The sequence below is a fragment of the Coregonus clupeaformis genome, chromosome 2, assembly GCF_020615455.1.
Source record: "Coregonus clupeaformis isolate EN_2021a chromosome 2, ASM2061545v1, whole genome shotgun sequence".
NCBI lineage: Eukaryota > Metazoa > Chordata > Actinopteri > Salmoniformes > Salmonidae > Coregonus > Coregonus clupeaformis.
Genome location: NC_059193.1, coordinates 34978946 through 35004783, shown reverse-complemented (window position 1 = coordinate 35004783; position 25838 = coordinate 34978946). Strand labels below are relative to the sequence as shown.

Here is a 25838-nt window from a genome sequence, read left to right as displayed (position 1 = left end):
GAAGCTTCTTCAAACGACATCGTTGTCCATGGTAACGGGTCCAGTGTGATCACAGAATAATCAGATGCTAGCTTGACAACGTGAATGTTCTACTAAAATGTCGATAAACTAGCAGACGTTTAGCTAACTCAAACAACGATGTGCCAACTATATGGAATATATTCATGATACTGGTCAGTGAGTGTGTAACGTTGTCACGTGGATTTCGAGTAGTTACAGCGTTAGCAAACCAACTAAATTAGCCAACTAGGGGTGTGTTCGTAAATTCAATCTGGTGTGCCAGAGTGCGCGTGCGTAAATTCAGAGCGTTCAGAGCGCACACTGGACGTTCTGGCCGAGGAGTAGGTTGATCGGAGCGTTCTGACCTCACAACGGCAGTCAAGCACCCAAGCTAACTGGCTAACGTTGGCTAGCTGCTTCCAGACACAAATGATAGAACACCTCACTCTGACCATTTTAGTCGCCCTAGCAGAGCTGGTTAGGCTGTTTTCATGTTGTCCAGAGCGTTGGTGACTGTAACTGAGCGTTGGTGGCTGTAACTGTGCTGCTGGCAACAATTTAATTACGCTTTTTTACCGACGTTTACTGACACCAGCCATATGCAACGGGTGTTGAGCGTTCGTAAATTCAATTATTCTGCGCTTTGGCACACTCAGACGGACGCGAGAGTGCCCTGAAAACGGAGTAGTAACCAGAGTGAATTTACGAACGCACCTCTAGGCTAATCCCTACTACAGGATAATCCCATAGAGCTGTACTGTTTTTGATAATCACATTCTGACAAAATGCTCTTTGCTAAACTCGGATGTTAGCTAGACAGCCATCTTTATTAGCTAGCTAACGTTGATTTAGATAACTGTAACCCGGTCGGAAATAGCTTGTTCTTAACGGTTAACGTTACTGGACAGAAACCCAGCTTCTTTGGATAATTGACCTAGCTACAGTATCTAATCAATTGAATTGTACACCAATTTCTGATGAGCAAATACTCGCATCAAGCCAAGAGAACATCATGGAGATCAGCCTCAATCGAGTTGATTATCTGCAGGTAACTGAGTTAGCAACAGTAACTAGATAATTTAGCTATATAGCTTTTTCCTACATTTTGACCCCTGGCACTGATCATGTCACTAATGTTATGGCTAAATACATAGTAGCCTGAATGGGAAAAGGACTGCTTTTTTTTTTTACTCAGCCAACTTTGTCTTTAGTAACTGTCGATGAATTGTGATACTGATTTACTCTGGCTGTCACGTTCATCGTCACAGGTTGGTGTGACATCTCAGAAAACCATGAGGCTCCTCCCTGCCTTGGGACGCAAAGCAACCCAAAAGGTACTGTAATGTTCATGTACATAATTAGAAGTGACCCATAAATAGCCTTGTGGTTGGTTTGGAATATATGCTTTTGTAAATCTGGCTCTGAACAATGCCCCAATTATTGAGTTACACATTTCATTTTGCGTGTTACAGGTTGCTGTTGCTGATCATGATGGTGTGGTAACTTGTTTTGGGATGAAAAAAGGAGAAGCTGTGGTATGTATTGGGTCTTACACAGTCAACATCATTGAAATACTAGCCTGGGTTCCAGTCTGTTTTTAGCCAACTCATTCATCATTGTTGGCTAAAGCAGAACCGGACTGGCACCTAGGCTAGGAGAGGACAACCACTTTCAAGGACTTCATATGAATGCCTACTGCCATGGTCCCCCTAACCTGCTCCAGGGAAACTGCTCTGCAGCTGACCATGTGCTGTTTGGTGGGATGGGTACCGTGTCCTCAAAAATACACGTTTCCGTTGTGTAATAAATAAATAAAGTTCCATTTTATGAATGTTGATTGTGGTTATCTTTTCTAGCCTGTGTTCAAGACCTTGCCAGGGCAGAAGATAACCAGGCTGGACCTGGGTGGGGCTCTTGGAACCCCGCAGGAGAAGATCTTTGTGTGTGCCGGCTCGGAAGTGAAGGGATACACCAAGAAAGGCAAACAGTTCCTGTCCTTTGAGGCCAACCTTACAGAAAGCATTAATGCCATGTGAGTCTTAACTTTTTGATGTGAAATAGGTTACCTTGCCTCGGTTCCAGGCTCTCTACACATGTTTGTTAAAAAAAAAAAAAAATGCCTTCAATGTGTTTTGCAGGCACGTTTCAGGAGCAGACCTTTTTGTGTGTGCGAGTTACATCTACAACCACTACTGTGACTGCAAGGACCAAGACTACTACCTGTCTGGAGACAAAATCAATGACATTGTGTGTTTGTCTGCTGAGAACTTGGGCCGCGTTGTCCCTGTGTTGGCATGTCAAGACAGAGTTCTCAGTGTTGCAGGTGAAGATTTTACCACACTGTCTATTTATCATTTATATCATTTCCATACAATCCAATGCATGTTTTCTAATGGGTGAATGGAAATTGTGTATGAGTACTGCAGTATGAGAATATAAGTACTTCAAAGAGTTTGTGTTTTCTTGCCCATAGGGATCTGAGCTTTTGTATGATATTGAAGTCCCTGGTCCTCCCTCAGTTTTGGAGCTGTACAATAGAGATGGAGGCAAGTACAAAATTCTTATACTGAACTCAAATGTCAATTTCACACATCCCTGTACTTACAGTGCCTTCAGAAAGTATTCACACCCCTTGACTTTTTCCACATTTTGTTGGTTACAGCCTGAATTTAAAATTGATTACATTTTAGATTTTTTTGTCACTGGCCTACACACAAAACCCCACAATGTCAAAGTGGAATTATGTTTTTAGAAATTACTAGAAATGAAAAGCTGAAATGTCTTGAGTCAATAAGTATTCAACCCCTTTGTTATGGCAAGCCTAAATAAATTCACGAGTAAAAAGTTGCTTAACAAGTCACATAATAAGTTGTATGGACTCGCTCTGTGTACAATAATAGTGTTTAACATGAGAAGACTCTGCGGAGACTGATTCGGGGAATAGTGTTCTAATTAGGGGAATAGGTTTGAACACTGTCAGTTCCATTGCATAAACTGATGTTGGATTGTGGACTGGTGAAAGGTGAGGTTGTTGTGGGGGTGCGTCCTTCATTGCCTATTGAGGGTATTGACGTGATCCTTGGAAATAACTTGGCTGGGAGCGTGTGTGGCCTATCGTGTTTCCATCTTTAGTGGTTTCCACTAAGCCTTCAATTGTAGGGATTCCTGATGAGAGTGCGCAGAATTTCCCAGAGGTGTTTTCTGCGTGTGCAGTGACGCGTTCTATGATCCATGACGACCTGGTCACGGAACTGGCTAACGAGAATACCACAAAGAAGTCTGTTACTGTTTTCCCTGTTATCCCGTTATCTATATCCCGCTCCGATTTAATCGAGGCGCAACGGACTGACCCTACATTAGAAGAGTTGCTGGACCAAATTGTGCCTGTGGAACAGTTGGGAGATGTCGCACAGGGCTATTTTCTCCAAGAGGAGGTCCTGATGAGAAAGTGGATGTCTCATGGTAGTTGTTTTCTGGGGGAGGCGATTAGTCAGGTGGTGGTACCAGTTAAGCTTCGTGAGTTGGTGCTAACAACTTCTCACAATGACGTTGCTGGGCATATGGGTGTGAGAAAAACCTACAATCGTATATTACGACATTTCTTTTGGCCAAGATTAAAGAGGGATGTTTCTGATTTCATCAAAACTTGTCACACCTGTCAATTAACTGGTAAACCTAATCAAGCTATTAAGCCGGTACCACTGTTCCCTATTCCTGTACTCAGTAAACCTTTTGAGTATTTGATTATTGACTGTGTTGGTCCTCTGCCTCGTTCTAGAAAGGGTAGTAATTATTTGTTGACTGTGATGTGTCAGACCACTAGGTTTCCTGCTGCCTATCCTCTCCGGTCTATCACGACTAAGGCTGTGTTAAAAGCTTTGACTCAGTTTCTCTCACTGTTTGGAATCCCTAAGGTCATTCAAAGTGATCAAGGATCTAATTTCACCTCTAATCTCTTTGGTCAGGTTCTCCAACAACTCCATATTAAACACAACTTGTCTAGCGCCTATCATGCCCAAAGTCAAGGAGCACTGGAACGTTTCCATCAAACACTTAAGTCGTTGTTGAGAGCTTATTGTACTGAGATGGAAAAGGATTGGGAGGAGGGGTTGCCTTGGTTATTGTTAGCAGCTAGGGAGGTTTCACAGGAGAGCACGGGTTTTAGCCCAAATGACCTAGTGTTTGGACATCGGGTGCGTGGGCTTTTATCTGTTCTCCAGGATGACTGGAAGTCTCCCGAGCCTCCTCAGTCCCTGTTATCATATGTGGGTGATGGCTAAAGAGAAGCTATCATCTTCACAGGACAGGATGAAGAGCATATATGATCGCCGAGCTGAGCCTCGTCACTTTAGTCCAGGTGATCAGGTTCTGGCTCTGCTGCCAATTGTTGGTTCTCCTTTTCAAGCCAAGTTTCAAGGTCCATATACAGCGGTGTGCCAGTACACTGAGCAAAATTATCTAGTTGCCACTCCAGAACGGAGGAAAGCAAACCAACTGTGCCATGTAAATTTGTTAAAACCCTATTATGCACGTTCCTCTGAGACTGAACAGGGGAGTCTACAGAGGACGGTAAGGCTGTTCTTTTGGCTGATACTGTTTATTCCCTGAGTTCTGGTCATGCTAGGTCTGTGCAGGAGCAGGAAGATGTTTCTGGTCCTGACGATTGCATACTGCAGGGTAGATTGAAAAATTCAGAGACACTGGAGATTTTAGATAGCCTTCTTACTCATCTACCTGTTGATGAGCGGAAAGAGATGATTGGTTTGATTCGGAGATTTCCAGGGTTGTTTTCTGATACACCTACACGTACAAACTTAATAGAACATGATATTGACATTGGAGATGCTGACCCCATTCGTCAACGGTTCTATAGAGTTTCTTCAGAGAAACTGCGTTGTCTGGATGCTGAGGTCAGGTACATGCTGGAGAGTAAAATAGCAGAGCCTTCTTTCTCCAGTTGGGCTTCTCCCTGTATCTTGGTCAGTAAATCGGATGGAACAAATAGATTTTGTACGGACTACCGTAAGGTAAACGATGTCACTAAGCCGGATTCATTTCCTCTTCCTCGGATGGAGGACTGCGTTGATCAAGTCGGGCGCAGCTAAGTTTGTGAGCAAATTTGACCTGTTAAAGGGGTATTGGCAGGTGCCACTGACGAGTAGGGCACGTGAAATCTCTGCCTTTATTACACCTTTTGGTCTGTACTCGTATTCGGTTATGAGGTTCGGACTGCGTAATGCGCCTGCCACTTTTCAGCGACTTATGAACAGGGTTGTCTCTGGTCTGGCCGGGTGCGCTGTTTATCTGGACGATGTAGTGATATATGCAGATACTTGGGAGGAACATCTGTCCCGTATTCAAGCCTTGTTCGGACGTCTGGCTGCGGGTCGCCTCACGATAAATTTGGCTAAATGTGAGTTTGCTCAAGCGACTGTTACATACCTTGGAAAGGTGGTTGGGCAGGGTGAAGTGCGTCCTGTTCGGGCTAAAGTGGTAGCTATCGATGCTTTTCCACTACCAACTACTAAAAAGGAACTGATGCGTTTCTTGGGAATGATTGGGTATTATCGTGGTTTTTGTAGGAACTTCTCTACTGTGGTCGCTCCCTTGACAGATTTGCTGAAAGCTAAGGCTGTGTACGTATGGTCTTCTCATTGTCAACAGGCTTTCGAAGATGCAAAGAGGTTGCTTACTTCAACTCCGGTACTGGCTGCTCCTCGTGTTGATTTGTCATTTACCTTGCAGGTGGATGCTAGTCATGTGGGGGCGGGTGCAGTTTTGCTGCAAGCAGATGTGGCTGGGGTTGAGAGGCCTGTTAGTTTCTTTTCCAAAAAGTTTAACCATTATCAGTTGAACTATTCGGTCATTGAAAAAGAAGCATTAGCACTTATATGGGCGCTACAACACTTTGAAGTGTATGTTGGGTCGGGTGTAGTACCTATTGTGGTCTACACCGACCATAACCCTCTCACCTTTTTGAGGTCCATGAGGTGTCCAAATCAGAGGATAATGAGATGGTGTTTATTTTTACAATCCTTCCATCTAGATGTGCGGCACATCCGGGGGACTGATAACGTGATTGCTGATGCGCTCTCTCGTGCGCCCTGTTCATGAATATTGATGTGACCGACCATTGTTTGATTTTGTCATGTTCTATCTTTCCTGTTTGTCCCCTCCTAGTCTTGGGTTCTTCTTTCCTCTTAAAGGTTGCTTCCTGTGTAAAGGTTGCTGAGGTCTGGAGAGGAGGATGATGGGTGGGGCAAGTGGAGGTGTGAACATGTACAATTTGTCGGTTTGGGACGCAGGGGCTGGTACGTTGGTCCGGGGTCCTTGTTGGTCCCCGGTCTTATGGGGGGGGAGTGTGACGACCCTCCCACTCTGTCTGCCGTATTCTCTCTTTGCTCTTGTTTCCTTATTAGGATGCCGGTGGGCGGAGTTGGGAGGGTCGTCAGCTACATGGGAAACACCTGGGCCGGGTGTGTCCCAGCATAAATGGACCTCTTCCACATTCATTGAGGAGACTCTCTCCAGGCAGATACTTTGACTTTGGTTGTGGTATTTTTGTGGCCTTTTTGGTTGTTTGCTTTGGCACCTCTCAACACTTTTCCATATTACATTTATGCATGCAAACACTCACACTACTGATTACTGATTACACACACCATTGTTATTTGATTTAGTTTACTTCAGTTAATAAATATATACTTTGAGTATTCCTTGTCTCCACGTGTCTCCCTTTTGTTACGAACTTGAGCCGGTTTAAACACCATCTCCGGTTCGGAAACGCGATAGGCCACACACGCTCCCCAGCCAAGTTATTTCCAAGGATCACGTCAATACCCTCAATAGGCAATGAAGGACGCACCCCCACAACAACCTCACCTTTCACCAGTCCACAATCCAACATCAGTTTATGCAATGGAACTGACAGAGTGTTCAAACCTATTCCCCTAATTAGAACACTATTCCCCGAATCAGTCTCCGCAGAGAAGGGTAACACAGATTCCAACACAAATGATTCAGAGGCACCTGTGTCTCTTAGGATCTTTACTGGCACTAGGTTCTTACTTCCTACCATAGACACAAAACTCTCCGTAACGAAAGGTAAATAGTCGGGATCAATGTAGCCCTTCACCTGGCTCTGGGCATGAGACAATGCGTCAGGAGTGAACTGATGTGGAACAGGCGCTGCTAACGCTGCAGGCCTCGATTTACCATAAGCACCTGTACTGAATTTACCCCTAGACCTAAGAATCGGACATTCATTTTTCCAATGACCTAATTCTTGACAGTAGTGACACTCTTGACCAAAGTCAGTTTTACCACGGGTATCAGGCTCAACCCTAGTTGAATGAAACTCTGCCCGAGAACCGAAGTATCTCGGCGAGCGAGGCCCAAATCTCTGCGAACGCCCCCACTCACTCCGAATACGGGGTTCTGCAAAAACATTTGTGAGTCAACACATATTCATCTGCCAAAACCGCAGCTTCAGCGACAGTCTTTATTTTTCGTTTGTTAATGTACGTCGCTATACGATCAGGGATTGTGTCCTTAAATTGTTCTAACATAATCAGATCACACAGCCCTTGGAAAGTCATAACTGCAGAGGCGGAACACCAGCGATTGAACTGTGAAGATAATATTCGCGCAAACTCAACATGAGTCTGCTGATCATCCCTTTTTAAAGTTCTAAATCGTTGGCGGTAAGCCTCAGGGACCAATTCGTAACTCTGTAAAACAGCCGTTTTAACCTTCTCATAACTAACACTGTCTGCTACACTAAGAGCTGAATATGCTTCTTGCGCTTTACCAGTCAGCACACACTGCAACATCAAAGTGCGATCAGAATCAGGCCAACTCCTAGCGTCAGCAACACGCTCAAACAACGAAAATAATGTCTCCGGGTCCTTTTCATTAAACTGGGGCAACAACCGTAAATTCCCAACAATATCAAATGTGTCTGGATTACGACCAAAAGAGGAACGACCCCTAGGTAACTCTGGATCCCCTTCCCAGAGCAAACTCTCCCCTGAGAGCTTTCCTTCCCTAACCAACTCTAGTCGCTCTTGTTGCAGCTTGATTTTAGCACGCTCCATATCCTGTTTAAATTCCAATTCCCTTTCATATTTTACCCGATCATGCCCTAGCTGTAACAGAAGCAGTTCTTTCTGCTGTTCAAAAAGAAGACTACTATGACTACCCGATGGAGCGGTCATTGTAACATATCGGGGAGACAACGTTTCCTCAGCAGAGGCTGCCCCAGTGGTAACATCCAGAATACCACTCTCCATCAAATTGGCCTTCAATATTAACCTAATAGAATTTTTTTGACGTTTATCACTAATTTCAACCTTGTAGTGTTCAGCAACCTTCAACAGCTGTTCTTTAGTACATAATTCTAACAGTTCTTCTGATGGAAAGCGAATGAACTCGTCTACATTAGACGCCATAATCAGGAAGAAAAAAAATATATATATATATCATAATAATCTTGCTCAACCCCTCTGCTGAGCACACCAGACACAAGAGAAATGACAATCACACCGAGTACCACAGAAGAGAGCTGGGATATGGAGCTTCCCCAAAACCTACAATAACTCAACCCTAGTCTTCGTGCAGATTCGCGGTGGGTAATTACGCACTGTAGCCCGCTGGCAAGGAATTAAACCCCCCAGCACGCTGGTAGATTCCCCCAAAGCCACGGATGTGCCCCGAGACAACTGCTCAGTCCACAGACACCACACAAAAATAACAAACATTTAACCATGCCCAACGTATTCCAAAACAAAACACGTCACTAAGCCTATCAGGGGAAAAAGCTATAGCTCCGGGTAGAAAATGTCACTACCCTACCCAATCTCCCACTGAGGTACACAGCCGATTGTACTCACCTCCTCAGACCGATGTCCCAACAGCGAGTCGAGCAAGAGTTTCCAGGCTGGGCAGGGACTGGAAACTAACCAATGTACTCTCTCCAACGCAGTACACAACCCAAAGGCAACCAATACTGGGCCTATCAAACGCAAACAAACTAACAAAATTTACAAAGAAAGACCCTACAGAATTGGACATTAACTCCACGTTCTCCCAAACACAACCAGTTCAAGATCCCAGACGAGCCCCCACTTGTCACGAACCGGCTCAAGTTCGTAACAAAAGGGAGACACGTGGAGACAAGGAATACTCAAAGTATATATTTATTAACTGAAGTAAACTAAATCAAATAACAATGGTGTGTGTAATCAGTAATCAGTAGTGTAAGTGAGTGTTTGCATGCTTAAATGTAATATGGAAAAGTGTTGAGAGGTGCCAAAGCAAACAACCAAAAAGGCCACAAAAATACCACAACCAAAGTATCTGCCTGGAGAGAGTCTCCTCAATGAATGTGGAAGAGGTCCATTTATGCTGGGACACACCCGGCCCAGGTGTTTCCCATGTAGCTGACGACCCTCCCAACTCCGCCCACCGGCATCCTAATAAGGAAACAAGAGCAAAGAGAGAATACGGCAGACAGAGTGGGAGGGTCGTCACACTACCTCGTGTCTGTACCCCACACATACAATTATCTGTAAGGTCCCTCAGTCGAATAGTGAATTTCAAACACAGATTCAACCACAAAGACCAGGGAAGTTTTCCAATGCCTCGCAAAGTAGGACACCTAATGGTAGATGGGTAAAACATTTTAAAAAGCAGACATTGAATGTCCCTTTGGGCATGGTGAAGTTATTAATTACACTTTGGATGGTGTATCAATACACTCAGTCACTACAGAGATACAGGCGTCCTTCCTAACTCAGTTGCCAGAGAGGAACGAAACGGCTCAGGGATTTCACCATGAGGCCAATAGTGACTTTAAAACAGTTACAGAGTTTAATGGCTGTGATAACTGAAAACTGAGGATACATCAACAACATTGTAGTTACTGCACAATACTAACCTAAATGACAGAGTGAAAAGAAGGAAGCCTGTACAGAATAAAAATATTCCAAAACATGCATCATGTTTGCAATAAGGCAAATAAAAATAAAACTGCAAAAAATGTGTCAAAGAAATTAACTTTAAGTCCTGAATACAAAGTGTTATGTTTGGGGCAAATCCAACACAACACATCACTGAGTACCACTTCATATTTTCAAGCATGGTGGTGGTTGCATCATGTTATGGGTATGCTTGTCATCGGCATGGACCAGGGAGTTTTTTTAGGATGAAATGAAACGGAATAGAGCTAAGCACAGGTTTAGTCTGCTTTCCAACAGACACTGGGAGACAAATTAATTTTTTAGCAGGAGAATAACCTAAAACACAAGGCCAAATACGCACTGGAGTTTACCAAGACGACATTGAATGTGGCTGAGTTACAGTTTTGACTTATATCGGCTTAAGAATGTATGGCAAGACTTGAAAATGGCTGTCTAGCAATGATCCACTACCAACCTGACAGAGCTTGAAGAATTTAAATAAATGTACAATCCAGGTGTGCAAAGCTCTTAGACTTACCCAGAAAGACTTACAGCTGTAATCGCTTCCAAAGGTGATTTTAACATGTATTGACTCAGGGGGTTGAATACTTAATCAAGATATGAGTGTTTTATTTTTCATAAACTTATTTTTTTTTACAAATGTTAGACTATTTTGTGTAGATCGTTGACAAAAAAATGACAATGAAATCAATTTTAACCCCAACTTGTAACACAACAAAATGTGGAAAAAGTCAAGGGGTGTGAATACTTTCTGAAGGCACTACTTCTACCACACTGTCTGGGACTAATGGGACTAATGGCGAAGACATTCTCTATGGAACTGTGGATGGAAAACTGGGACTGATTAGGATAACTGATTCCTCTTCCTCTTCTAAATGGGAGATTGATAATGACAAAAAGAAAGGAGGTACGGAACTGTTAAAGAAACTATACTAGCTAGTATATGTTTTATCTGTCAGAGACTCAAGAGTATCTATGCACTTAAACGCAATTAGCACACGTATTGGCATCTTATGTTATAAGAATGTTATTTACATTGATTTACCATGTTGGTCATCATTCAATGATATAGCTAGCATTATTCCATTCATTCAGCTTATTCCCATTTTCTTTTTCTGTGGTTGTTGCCTATAGGTGTTTTGTGCATTGACACGTTTGATATCCTGGGTGATGGGGTGAAAGACATCCTGGTTGGCAGGGACGATGGGACAGTGAAGGTCTATGCCATTGACAGCTCCGACGAGCTGTCGTTGCGCTTTGAGCATGTGAGTCCACTATTATTTTTTTCCTGTCCTATATCTTATATCCTAGGGTGTCCAACCACCAGTGTTGGGGAAGCTATTCTGAAAATATTATTTACCAAGCTACCAATTACTTCACACTGGAAGAAGTTAAGCTACACTAAAGCTACCCTTTAGAAGACTATAGTTTACTTTGAAAAAGTAATTCACTACATCAAACTACTTTGTGATACAGTAAATCAAAATCTGAAATGACATGGAGTACAAATTACAAGAACATATCACTCTGGAGTCCAATGTTAACAGAATGTGTAATTTAGTCTATTAAACACAAAAACTATGTTTCAAGTGAGAATTAGGCCGTTCTGATGCCAAAAAGATGCTTGCCTACTTCACCCATCCCACTGGGAAAAAACTGGTTGAATCAACTTTGTTTCCACATCATTTCAACCCAAAAAATCTATGTGATGACGTTGAATCAACGTGAAAAACTGATTGGATTTGCAAAAAGTCATCAATGTAAGGGCATTTCATATTTTTTTATCCAACTTTTAACCTAAATCCAATGACATGGTGAAATGTTTAGTTGAGTTCACGTTGAATTCACGTTAGTAGAAGGATTACTTTTATACTATCCCAGGTATTCCTTAAAGAGGTAGGGTTTCAAGTGTCTCCGGAAGGTGGTCAGTGACTCCGCTGTCCTGGCGTTGTGAGGGAGCTTGTTCCACCATTGGGGTGCCAGAGCAGCGAACAGTTTTGACTGGGCTGAGCGGGAACTGTGCTTCCGCAGAGGTAGGGGGGACCAGCAGGCCAGAGGTGGAAGAACGCAATGTCCTCGTTTGGGTGTAGGGACTGATCAGAGCCTGAAGGTAAGGAGGTGCCGTTCCCCTCACAGCTCCATAGGCAAGCACCATGGTCTTGTAGCAGATGCGAGCTTCAACTGGAAGCCAGTGGAGTGTGCGGAGGAGCGGGGTGACGTGAGAGAACTTGGGAAGGTTGAACACCAGACGGGCTGCCGCGTTCTGGATGAGTTGTAGGGGTTTAATGTCACAGGCAGGGAGCCCAGCCAACAGCGAGTTGCAGTAATCCAGACGGGAGATGACAAGTGCCTGGATTAGGACCTGTGCCGCCACCCCCCTACTAGGTGTTGTCGGAGAGCGTCAACTCTATTCAGGGTGGCTGTGTTGGGAAGGAGTCTTATGACGAGGTTCTGACAGCCACGTATACAGGTGAGCTATCAACGAAAGAAAATAGTGTGTTATGCATAAGCTATACAAAAAGAAGAACCACTAGAGCGAGAATAAAGTGATGTCCGCTGACTGTTTGCTGCTCCCAATAAGTGATCTCTAGGAGATACAGATACAATGTTGTGAGCGACTTGAAATGGCAATATGTGTGTGTCCAGGGTGGGTGACAGGGCTAACTACAGAGCCCCAGCAGGCAGAGGCAGGCCCTGGAGAGGAAGTCAAAATGAGTCGGGAGACCCAGAACAAAGTGGCAGCTCTCAGGTATACTTGTTGTCACCTGCATTTGCAATCGATATCAATGGAACTTTGTAAGCAAAACTCAGTGTTGGCAAGGCTAATTCAACAGAAAAAGTGGTAGTTTAGTACAAAACAAAGATAGGAGTCCTGTATTTTGCAAACGTTAGAGGTAGCTAACTTAATTATGAGGACAGATAGTAGCTACACTATATATACAAAAGTATGTGGACCCCCCACAAATTTGTGGATTTTAGGCACACCCGTTGCTGACAGGTGTATAAAATCAAGAACACAGACATGCAATCTCCATAGACAAACATTGGCAGTAGAATGGCCCGTAATGAAGAGCTCAGTGACTTTCAACGTGGCACCGTCATAAGATGCCACCTTTCCAACAAGTCAGTTCATTACATTTCTGCCCTGCTAGAGCTGCCCCAGTCAACTGTAAGTGCTGTTATTGTGAAGTGGAAACGTCTAGTCGCAACAACAGCTCAGCCGCGAAGTGGTAGGCCACACAAGCTCACAGAACGGGACCACCAAGCGCTGAAGCGTGTAGCGCGTAAAAATCGTCTGTCCTCAGTTGCAACACTCACTACCGAGTTCCAACCTGCCTCTGGAAGCAACATCAGCACAATAACTGTTCGTTGGGAGCTTCATGAAATGGGTTTCCATGGCCGAGCAGTCACACACAAGCCTAAGATCACCATGCGCAATGCCAAGCATCGGCTGAAGTGGTGTAAAGATTTTTTTTTTAAGATCACCGCCATTGGACTCTGGAGCAGTGGAAACGCGTTCTCTGGAGTGATGAATCACGCTTCACCATCTGGCAGTCCGACGGATGAATCTGGGTTTGGCGGATGCCAGAGGAACGCTACCTGCGCCAATGCATAGTGCCAGCTGTAAAGTTTGGTGGAGAAGGAATAATGGTCTGGGGCTGTTTTTCATGGTTTGGGCTAAGCCCCTTAGTTCCAGTGAAGGAAAATCTTAACGCTACAGCATACCATGTCATTCTGGACAATTCTGTGCTTCTAACTTCGTGGCAACAGTTTGGGGACGGCCCTTTCCTGTTTCAGCATAACAATGCCTCCGTGCACAGAGCGAGGTCCATACAGAAATGGTTTGTCGAGATCGGTGTGGAAGAACTTGACTGGCCTGCACAGAGCCCTGACCTCAACCCCATCGAAAACCTTTGGGATGAATTGGAATGCTGACTGCGAGCCAGGCCTGACCTCACTAATGCTATTGTGGCTGAATGGAAGCAAGTCCCCACAGCAATGTTCCAGCATCTAGTGGAAAGCCTTCCCAGAATAGTGGAGGCTGTTATTGCAGCAAAGGGGGGACCAACCCCATATTAATGCCCATGATTTTGTAATAAGATGTTCGACGAGCAGGTGTCTGCATACTTTTGGTCATGTAGTGTATGTTTCCATGAACCTGTCCAGTGAATTTTTTTGTTGTTGTCGACATTTAGGGAGTTTGCATAGAAAATAGATGCGACAATTGCCTGCTAGGGTGCGTTTCCATTTAACTATCTTGTGCCAATAAAAACCACTGGAGGTAATGACGTCACAAAAAATCTACAGTGTCGAATAAAACTACATTTTTGAACATCTTGGCATGGTTCTGTTATAATCTCCACCCGGCACAGCCAGAAGAGGACTGGCCACCCCTCATAGCCTGGTTCCTCTCTAGGTTTCTTCCTAGGTTTTGCCTTTCTAGGGAGTTTTTCCTAGCCACCGTGCTTCTACACCTGCATTACTAGCTGTTTGGGGTTTTAGGCTGGGTTTCTGTACAGCACTTCGAGATATTAGCTGATGTAAGAAGGGCTATATAAAATAAAATTGATTGATTGAACTGTATTGGTCGAGTTTGTCCATTACCCATTTAGGTAAATTGCACATTAATAAATTGGCGACAGCCTGTATGCCTGTCCACCTATCTGTTTCATGTCTCAGGTAGCCCATGAAAGCCAGCATGGTTAGAATGCAAGAATTGACTAATAGTGGGCCATTTTCTAATAATTCTCATTAGGGCTGGGCGGTATACCGTATTTTATGATATACTTGTATTGATGCACGGACTAGTTTCATGTCTCAGGTAGCCCGCGAAAGCCAGCGTGGATAGAATGCAATAATTCTCATGTGCCAACGTATCGCCACGGCCTGTGCCATGGTGAAACTTGCACTTCTGTAGATCCGAAATAATTGGATGGTGAAACTTGCCAGCCAGCCAGAAAAGTAAGGCGAAGCAATTCAAGCATTCTTGAATGTCAGGACAATCCTTTTCCTGCAAAGAAACATTGTTTTTATAGTTAAGAAATTGTACTTGCAAGCAGTAGGCATTTAGAATTCAGTGTGGAGTGGAGCAATAGACATTCTAACCAGAGTGGAGCTTATAGTTACGTGATGAATTCACGTGCTCCGTGTACCTTCAAGTATTTGCCAATCATCATTTTATTCGAGAAACACAGTTTCCATCGTCATTTGTCGTAATAAAGAAAGTTAGACAAAATAAAAATCCACCCGTCGAACGGATAAAAATGTTAGAAAATGTCTCCTATATCTGCCGTTTCCATTTCACATGTCGCAGTGTTGTTTGTTGTCACATTGCCTTTGTCAAATAAACCTGGGTCAATGGAAACCTGCTTACTGTCTGTTGTAATTCTCCCACTATGAACACACAGCACATGTCACCCTCAGGGCAGAGCTAGACCAACTGCAGATGAAGGTCCTTCAGGGCCGTGAGAAGTACCAGCAGACCTCCCAGTCCAGTACGGCCATCTCTGCCATGCCCGTGTTCAACGTCAACGACAAGTTCACCCTGTGTCAGGATGACGCCAGCTACAGCCTCACTTTGGAAGTGCAGACGGCCATTGACAATCTGCTGCTGCAGGTGAAAGAAATTGACTAAACTGTATTTTTTATGTGGTGTATTGAACAAGAAAGAGAGATTTGAGCGTTTTTTTGAATGAGAGAGATCTACTAATGATACGGCTATGTGACCACGACTTTTATGTAATGGATTGTAATGTTAGGTTCCATTTTAGTCGGTCACTCGTTATAACATACTATGGGGAGTCAACGACCAATCCTATCCACCTGAAGCAAACTAAAACCACACCCAACGGATGCCGAGTCCGCCCTCAGAAGCCCCGCCTCTACTGGCTACAATACCGGGGCTCTGATCCATTTCCTTTGCTCTTCAGCTTGCCTGAAGGAAGAACGTGTGTCACGCAATATACAAACTTTTCAAGCACACGAAGGCTCCGAGATTCTGATCCAACTTAGGTGTCTGTTAGTGGGGAGAGAGTACTCGTCCCCCTAGATGTTTTGGGGCTTGGTATCGGTTTTTGTGTTTGCTAAAATCGAACTACTTTCTGTTCTGCTTGTCCAGCTAATGCTTCCTTACTTGGGTAGGATTTGTGTTTGATAAAACCCCACTACTTTCTGCTCTGCTTGTGGAGCCAGTGCTTCCTTTCTTGAGTAAGGTGGCCAGTGGTAAGAAGTAAGTTCAAAAAGGCTAACCAGCCAAGTTTGAATCTCCGACCGTGCTCATAGGATGCCACCTTTCCAACAAGTCAGTTCTTCAAATTTCTGCCCTGCTAGAGCTGCCTGTAAGTACTGTTATTGTGAAGTGGAAATGTTTAGGAGCAACAACAGCTCAGCCGCGAAGTGGTAGGTCACACAAGCTCACAGAACGGGACCACCGAGTGTTGAAGTCCTCGGTTGCAACACACCAAGTTCCAAATTGCCTCTGGAAGCAACTTCAGCACAAGAACTGTTTGCAGGGAGCTTCATGAAATGGGTTTCCATGGCTGAGCAGCCGCACACAAGCCTAAGATCACCATGTGCAATGCCAAGCGTCGGCTGGAGGGGTGTAAACCTTGCCGCCATTGGACTCTGGAGGAGTGGAAACGCATTCTCTGGAGTGAAGCACAAGCATTTCGCTACACCCGCAATAACATCTGCTAAACACGTGTATGTGACAAATTTAAATTTGATTTGATTAATTACGCTCACCATCTGGCAGACGAATCTGGGTTTGGCGGATGCCAGGAGAACGCTACCTGCCCGAATGCATAGTGCCAAAGGAGGAGGAATAATGGTCTGGTGCTGTCATGTAGTGTATTTACCTCATGTCGCTGCAGCGGTGAAGCATCGCTTACCCCTGTTTTAAAGATTTACTTAGCTCCAGATGCTTACAAGGGGGCTAACCCTAGCACGGTGCTTCTGAATAAACAGCGCCGGTTCTCAGGATTCCTGAGAGGGACAGGCGGATGTATTTGGATGAGCCAGTTTCGGCAACAAGGTTGTTTGGCTCTGGGCACTCCTCCCCAAGCATTTACTGTGGCAGCAGTGCTCCCAAGTGGCTCGGTCAATGGGTGCAAGTTACCGGTTGCAGAGGTCCCCGAACCCGGTGTGGGCCCGGTATCAGAATGCACATTTCCTTCCCCACTTTCAGACTGTCAAAAGTGGTGGATATGAAAATATATTATCCCATTCCTCAGGGTGGCGCTCTGCCCCTTCAGGAGATAATGTATGTGAGACTGGCAATGTGCTCCGTCCAGAGGCGGGCATTTGCAGGTTCACCATGGGTGGTGATGAGGACGGTGACAAGGGGGTACGGTCTGCAGTTCGCTGTGCGGTGTCCTCCTTTTCGTGGCGTAATTAAGTCAATGGTCCCCGAGGTCCTAGCGCCTGTCTTGAGAGAGGAGATTTCCTCTGTCCTTCAAAAGCAGGCAGTTCGGGCAGTCCCCGTGTCAGAAGTACAGAGCGGTTGGTACAGCCGGTACTTGTTAGTTCCCAAGAGCGATGAAACGTTGCGTTGCTCCTGGACTTGCGTGTTTTAAACAAGGTTTAAACAAGGCACCTCAAGGTTGAAAGTTAAAAATACTCACACTTCGCCGGCCATTGCAGTTGGTTCACGTCCATAGATCTGGAGGATGCATATTTTAATGCACTATACATCCTCCTCATCTCCCTATCGCCCACACCTTTTCTATGGTGGTGGAGGCGGCTTTGGCACCGGTGCGGTGCCAGGGGATCAGGGTATTGGCAAGGCTATCTGGACAATTAACTGGTCGTAGCGGAGTCTAGGAAATAGGTGGAGCTCCACACTGCCACGCTGGTTTCCCATATTCAGTCTCTGGGGTTCGTAGTGAATAACAAGAAAAGTTGTTTGATTCCGGCTCAGCGCATTCTGTTTCTGGGTCTCGTTCTGGACGGTTCTGAATCATACGTTTTTGTCCCAACAGAGGAGGGTCGCATTCCAGCTCTGTCTGGCACGGTTTCTGCTGGGGCACTCGGTGCCTTTTAGCTTGCTCCTGCGGTTATTGGGTCTGATGGCCTCTATGATAGCTGTGATGCCTCTGGGACTTCTGTTGATGTGTCTGTTTCTGTTTCTGAGTGAGGGAAACTCTCTCAGGCAGGGAGGGACTCTCTCCTGAACCTGGCCCGTTATCTGCTCGTATGGGGCAGTGTGCATTACCTGTCGCTCAGGGTGACGTATCTTCCCAAATCTCTCACCGTGGGTGCGGATCTACTTTTCAGGGGGGGGTCCTATCTCTATGGAATGGAGACTGCACCCCTCGATGGTGGCCCAGATATGGGACCGGTTCAACAGGGCCGACATAGATCATACGCGTCGAAAGAAAAAGCTTTGGCGTTTCAGTGGCCTCGGACCCTGCTCAATGCGTTCCTCCGGTGGACCTGATTCAGACCACCGTGGAGAGGGTCCGTCAGGATGTTTTTATTTTTATTTTGGTGGTTCCCCGTTGGCCCAGACAACCCTGGTTCCAGGAGATCATCGTCGGTGAGACGGCACGCGAATGCACATTATCAAGTCACAGCAGGTGCCCTGTTGTTTTGGACTTGCGGTTCCTTGTGTGAGTTCTGGCATTCCAGACTCCTCAGGTCTCGATGTGAGCCTTTTTGGAACCGGTAGGGTCTATGGACTTGGGCCACCGTGGTCGATGTTAGGCAGCATTTTGTCCTGGTACCACAGTTTTGCTCTGTGTTTGAGCCTTGGGCTGCCTTGATGTGCGGCAGCGAACAGAGTGCGCATTTATCAGGGTTACCACAGTTCCCTGTGGGTTTGAGCCTTGGGCTGATGTGGCACCGCGTGAGTACACAATTACTGCAGGTTTCCTGTGGGTTTCAACCTTGGGCTGCCGTGGTTCAACGACTCTTGTCGATGCTATGCAGCCTGCGTGTGCGTTTTACCAAGTCACAACAAATGTTCTGTTGTTTTGGACTTGCAGTTCCTTGTACGAGTTCTGACATTTCAGGCTCTCAAGGTAAGTATTGTTTTTGGGTTCTAGGGACGTGGGCTGCAGGGTCAGTGCTCACAGCCAAGTTGCAGCAGATTCTGGTTCCCTATATGGGGCTCTGACAGTTCAGGCTTCTCGGGTAAGTATTTGGGGGAAAGGTGGCTTCATTAACGCCTTTTTGGAGCTGGTGGAACGTGTGTGCTTAGGCTGCCGTGGGCCTCCTAGTTTGGTACTCTTTGAGCCGGCTTGGAGCGTGATTGTATGTCCCCATCAGAGTATGTGAGCGGAGTTAAGTGGTTGGAAATCACGCTCATCACTCACGCTCCGGCGCTCCAAGTGCTTTCCAACCGCTCCGCTAAAAAACGCTCCTTGCTCACAGGAAAAAAAACTGCCGCTCCAAATTCGCTCCATTCATTAAAATCACAATTTAACCAACACCCATCTATTTTTGTGACTACCTGGACCTACCATTTGGTTTTGAAGTATTGAAACCAAACCATATTATTTGAATGAAAAGTATTTCAATAAACAACATGAAAAGGTGACTGTAAGAAGCGCTCATAATTTCAAATAGGCTACATGTCGTATTAAACAGCATATAAAGACTCTAAATAGGTCAGGAGCCAGACAAGTAACCTAAGCAGGAATGAAAATTAATTATTTAGGATATAGTATTACTTATAGTATCAATTATTTCAAGGCTTTAGCCTACAAAGAAATACATTGTGAAGCATTTGCGAGTGCGACACACTAAGCACTCAGCATTTAAACAACATTTCATTGTATTAAATCATTATAGTCTATAAATTGCGCACATAGGCTGTGACTTACTTAGAATTAAATACAAAAGACACTCTTTTCAGATTCCACAATGATTCTTTAGTTGTGGACAATGCATCACCGCACTCCCTCTCTTGCTCTTGGTCCTCCTCATCTTTCTAAGTCACTTTGATTTTGCACCTGTGGGTTTTATCAGTTTCCTTATGAAGATATTTAGTGAACTCCATGACAGTAGCTAAAGCAAGGGGCTATAGCATCACACAAGTAGACTACAAATACATGTTGGGCCGGGCATGCCCTGAGCTCGTGAAGTGAGCACTACTTGGAGTGCTACTGGAGTGAAATTGGAGCGGGCCGACACTCCAGCCTTTAGGAAACTCGCTCCGCGCTCCAGTCAAATTGGGCACTTGCCGCTCCTCGCTCCACTCACATACTCTGGTCCCCATAGTATGTTATACTGAGTGACTGACTGAAAGGGTACGTACAGTTATGAATATAACTAATGTTCCCTGAAGGATGGAATGAGGTATTACATATTTTGGCCCCGCTCTGTCAGGGAGTTTGGCCTCGCTGAAGAGCGGTACTGAATTGAGGAAATGGATGCAAGCCCCAGTTTTATAGCCAGGAAGGCGGGGCTTCCGAGGGTAGGCTCGGTATCCATTGGCCCGTTGGGTGTGATTTCAGTTTGTTCAGGTGAATAGGATTGGTCATTGACTCCCCATAGTATGTTATACCTCGTTCCCTCCTTCAGGGAACAGTAGTTATAGTCATAACAGTACGATTGTTTTCTTTACAGAGTGACGTACCAATTGATCTGCTGGATGTCGACAAGAACTCTGCTGTCGTGAGTTTCAGCGAATGTGATTCAGAGGTGAGATTCAATCCTATTACAGAGAGCATACAAATACGATTATTGAGAAACTAATGCTTTAGATTCCTCAAAGCACTAATTATGCTATCTGTTTCAGAAGCTAAATGGCAATTTTCTCCTCGCTATGTACAGATGCCAAGCAAATACTACACGGCTTGAGCTGAAGGTGAGAGATTTTTAAGAGTATGTTTTAAAGTAAATTCATAATTTTTGATCTGGAGGAGTGTAAACTTGGTCAAATATTTTTGGGATTTCACCATTGTATTTTTTTTGGTCATAAAGAGCACGTTCAACTTAATAAAAAAACACGTTTTCCCATCTGAAGAGGTAAAAAAAAAAAAGACTATAATAAGTGCATATTAATTGCTAAATAAAGTAACAGGGTTGACCATAACAGGGTTGACGATTTTATCTTAAATCAGCCATAAATCCCCTAGTGACAAGGGAATGGAAGCTTGTTGTGTGCAACAGGGAGTGGCAATTGAATTTCAAGCTTCACAATATATATTATTATTTTTAACATTTCTAGCCTGTCTATGTATGGGTAACAGGGTTGACGTGTTATGCCAAAAAGAGAAGAACCAGCTCACCTGCTTTTACGCTATGATTTGACTATTCAATTTTCAATGTTTCTAAAAAATTAAATAAACTTTTACTTCACGTAACAGAGTTGACCTTAAAATGAATAATTAAAATAAATAATAATCTTCAGAAATGACTGGTGAAAACTTGGGGTTAAGTAGGTTAAAATCTTCCTAGAATCACAGAGGGTGCCCGGAGGGACATGTCATAATGCTGAACTTTGGCACTTTAGCAAGTATTTTTTCATAGTAAAAATCAGATTTATTGAATTCTCCATGTGGTCTATATTAAAAGGCACTTCATTTAATATATCAGGCTTTTAAAATTCTATATTGGTGCACAATGTCTACTTAAAATATTAAAGGGATGCAAAAGGCACTTTTTGTGGAACGACCCAAAAGTAACACTCTCTTCTGCAGGGGGGCAACAGAGCTAGGTCCAAGTTCCCGTCTGGCCCCACCCGACTCAGCAATGCTAAGGGAAACGCTGCTATGTGTTCTTATGACTTCTATGTCACGTCATCTTCTCCCTTCTCTAGGTGAGGTTCATTGAGGGCCAGTATGGCACCCTGCAGGCCTACATCACGCCACGCCTGCAGCCCAAGACCTGCCAGGTACACCAGTACCTCATCAAACCCCTGTCCCTTCACCAGAGAACTCACACCATTGACCAGGACAGGTAAGAAGAAGGATGAAGCACTAGTAATTACAAAGACGTTGTCTGCCAAAACCTGACTGGGCTGTGCAGCAGTGGGATTCTATTGGCCTGTCAATAACACTTTTTTGGCTTACGTTACTTACGACAGCAATAAAAGAAGAAAAATAAGAACGGTCCATTTTTTTTTCAGAGTATGAAAATTTGTATTTTTGCTTTTTATCCAACCCCCCCCGAGACACATACACACCCCGAGGGGTTGTGGCAAAGGGTCAGTCTGGAGCAGACTTATAATGCTCAAGGGGACAACATCTATGGCATGCAGAGCAGTCAGCAACCTCCCAGCCACTGGTGCCGGATGTTGACTAAGACTGTCCTATATGGTTATAGTCTACTGAAAGAAAGACAGTGTTTGACTCAATCTCACTATTTTTCTCTCGTCTTTCACTATCTCTCCATCTCACCCCATACAGACCCATGAACACTTTGAGTCTGGTTGGCCAATTCAGCTTTGCAGAGATCCACTCCTGGGTAGTCTTCTGCTTGCCAGAGGTCCCAGAGAAGACTCCAGCAGGGGAGAATATCACCTTCTACTTCCAGAACACTTTCCTTGGCACGCAGCTGGAAGCCACATACTGGTTCGGAATTCAATTCAATACAATCTTTATTTAACCCCTCAGGCAGATGCGTCAATCAGTGTGCTTGGTTTAGTTTGTCCCTGTACAATGTAACTAATGGAATAATCCCAAAAGTGCAAACTCAAGCTGAAATCAAGGGCACCTCACATAATTTTTGCCATTCACTTTGACTTGTACTTTAGGGAGATTGAATTAAGACACATTCAATATTGGTTTTGTTATCCCCCTTTTGTCATTTTAGGAAAGGGGAAGGCCACTTCAAGTCTGACAACATTTCCACCATCTCCATACTGAAGGACGTCCTCTCCAAAGAAGCCACCAAAAGAAAAAACAATCTCAACATTTCTTATGGTAGGTCTTTAGCTAGTTACAGTACATTATTATTATCTGTATCTTTAGGCTACTAGTTAGTTATTTACGCTGCAGGAGTGAAACTGTTTTCTGTTCATAAAAAATAATCTCTATCCAGGCCAATGTAGACAGTCGCACAATTGTATTTGCGGCTCTAATTTTCAGATATCAATGACGTTTCAGTGGGCCACACACTCAAGATGATTCATCCGAAGCTTGAGTATCAGCTGCTCTTGGCCAAAAAGGTTCAGCTGATTGACGCATTAAAAGCAAGTAGGCCTACCAGTGTTGCAAACTGATTTTATTTAAATTACTGAAACTTCTTGAATATTGCAACCCTTGCTCACATATCGCTCTCTTTCTGTGTGTATGTGTGTGTTTTGTAGGATCTTCAGGTTCACGAGGGGAATACGGACTCTGCCTATCTGCTAGAGGAATACAAGAAGCAACCAGCTCACCTAGAAAGACTTTATGGTATCTCATTGCACAGTTGTTGCTGTAACATTCTCGTTTCACAAGAATAAAAATCAAATAAAACATCAGCCATCACATTAGCCTAGCTTGCCAGGGATCCTACATCTCCTGGGTGCAAAATGAATGTGACAATATGGTTATGCAAAACGACAATCACAGTAACGTGTGTTTTTGCTTCTGTTTCCCCAGGTATGGTAACTGACCTCTTCATCGACAAATTCAAATTCAAAGGACAGAATGTGAAGACAAAGGTGTCATTGCTGCTGGAAATTTTGGATAACTACGATTTGGATTCTTTGATGAATTTCTTCAATGAGGCATAATATCAAATTAGAGCAAAGAGGACACAAACTTTGACACCTAATTTGTAATAGCTTTTGTTCTGTATATAGAGTTTACATTTCAGCTTTGTTTGTTTTTTGTAAGATACTAGAATCAATTATTGTACATATTATGAATTATTTATGTCAATTGTCAACAACATCTGAATGTCTAAAGGCCTATATTCTGTTGGCCTAGCTATATAGTCTGTTGTATGTTCTCTTTTATAGGTTTGCACATGAAAATATAATTGTTCATGTTTGACAGTTACATTTCTATTTCTATTCAAGTGCCTTCGGAAAGTATTCAGACCCCTTGACTTTTTCCACATTTTTTTACGTTACAGCCTTATTCTAAAATGGTAAATTATTCCACGTTTTGTAACTGTTTGCATTGTAGCTAAAACATTTTAGATTTCTAAGGTGGATCAAATAGAGGGGTTCAGATTCCACGCCCCTTGTTAATTCTTGTTCGACAAGTGACCTAGAGCTGGGACGAAAATGGTGTGAACTTGATTGAGAGGCCAAACAGATCGTCGGATCATTTTAATTTTGTTCACAAGTTTGATTCTAATAACAAATGCAGCAAGTGATGTTTGGTCAATCTCTGCAGTGAGTTATCGGAGTTTGCAGTATGTTGTTATCCAGCCAGCCGCTAGTGGTCACTATATACCTGTCTTGACGGATCCACTATCTTCTGGAGGACTTTAAAGGCTAGTGTACATATTTTCCAAGACGTTGAAAAATCCGTATTTTCCGGACGTCGAAATCATGCTCATTTTTGGTTCTGAATGAAAGTTGGAAATACGTATTTTCCAGACCTTGAAAATATGTATTTTCCTGATGTTGAAATCAGGCTCATTTTTGGTTTGAATATAAGTTGAAAATACATAATTTATAGATGTCTATGTTAGGGCCAAATCAAGGCTGGTCCAGACCAGACAAAATTTGAATTTGGTTCAGATTTGGACCGGACGAAAAACCAATGTCCGTGGATGTGGAAATCAAGGCCAGTCCGGACTGCACCAAAAAAAAGAAGTCCAAAAGGCATCGGCCCGTGCTTCCTGAGGTGTAGTCTGCAGTGTTGCCTCAAATGTAATTTTATGAATGCCCATCCATGTGGTAAGCCTACCGTTTGTAAAACACACACACAAAAAAAGATGTCTGCTCGTTCTTACTGGGGTGTAGCCAACCACATCAGCCTACAATAGAATTGTATGAATGCCCATCCATGTGCTAGGCCCACCATTTGTAAAGCAGGCTGTTGCATTGGCTTTATTAGTCCTGATTCCTGTTGGTAGAGCATGGCGCTTGCAACGCCAGGGTTGTGGGTTCGTTTCCCACGGGGGGCCAGTATGAAAAATTGTTTGCACTCACTAAATGTAAGTCGCTCTGGATAAGAGCGTCTGCTAAATGACTAAAATGTAATGTAAATGTAATTTTGGGGTATTCTGTGTAGATTGATTAGGAGGGAAAAAACGATTTAATCAATTTTAGAATAAAGTTGTAACGTAACAAAATGTAAAAAAAGTCAAGGGGTCTGAATACTTTCCGAAGGCACTGTATGTATGTATGTATGTATGTATGTATGTATGTATGTATGTATGTATGTATGTATGTATGTATGTATGTGTACCGCAGGGGTCGGTAATGAGACCTGTTCTCTTTTACTATTTATATAAATAATATTGGTCTCTCTGTAATATTGTAATATTCATCTGTATGCAGACAACACTGATATTTATTCCAAAGCCCCAACTGTTGACCAGGCTATGTTAGAGCTGCAATCTGACCTTGTTACCTTACGGAAAGCCCAGGTTGGTTTAAAACTTGTACTTAATGCGGGCAAGACAAAATAAATGTTCTCTAATTCTCACAAAAAAAATTCAGATGGACTACATATTTATTCATTGGATGGTTCTCCCATCGATCGGGTTCCCGCCTATAAATATTTGGGTATTTGGATTGACAAAGATGTAATGTTTAAAAAACATACAGATGAGCTAGTTAAAAAGCTACTATTTAAGGTTATATATATATATTATATACTTTTTTTTTTTAATAGAGTATTTCAATATATCAAATATTAAATCATTTGTGGTTTACACCTCCCGAGTGGCGCAGTGCTAGCTGTGCCACTAGAGATCCTGGTTCGAATCCAGGCTCTGTCGTAGACCCATGGGGCGGCGCCTGCG

At 43.8% G+C, this 25838-nt stretch overlaps 1 protein-coding gene across 1 annotated transcript; it reads left to right on the top strand.

Moving 5' to 3' along the window:
• The first annotated feature begins 563 nt into the window (after nucleotides 1-563).
• LOC121535334 (Bardet-Biedl syndrome 7 protein homolog) lies at nucleotides 564-24981 on the top strand. The gene is given in 19 exon segments (XM_045205373.1): nucleotides 564-1048; nucleotides 1269-1334; nucleotides 1473-1535; nucleotides 1857-2032; nucleotides 2139-2323; nucleotides 2451-2551; nucleotides 10776-10887; nucleotides 11115-11245; nucleotides 12366-12450; nucleotides 12627-12729; nucleotides 15405-15597; nucleotides 20550-20624; nucleotides 20722-20790; nucleotides 21745-21884; nucleotides 22334-22498; nucleotides 22740-22849; nucleotides 23015-23118; nucleotides 23236-23323; nucleotides 23513-24981. Coding segments are annotated over 19 exon segments (2136 nt in total). The 5' UTR covers nucleotides 564-1012; the 3' UTR covers nucleotides 23647-24981.
• Nucleotides 24982-25838: the final 857 nt, after the last annotated feature.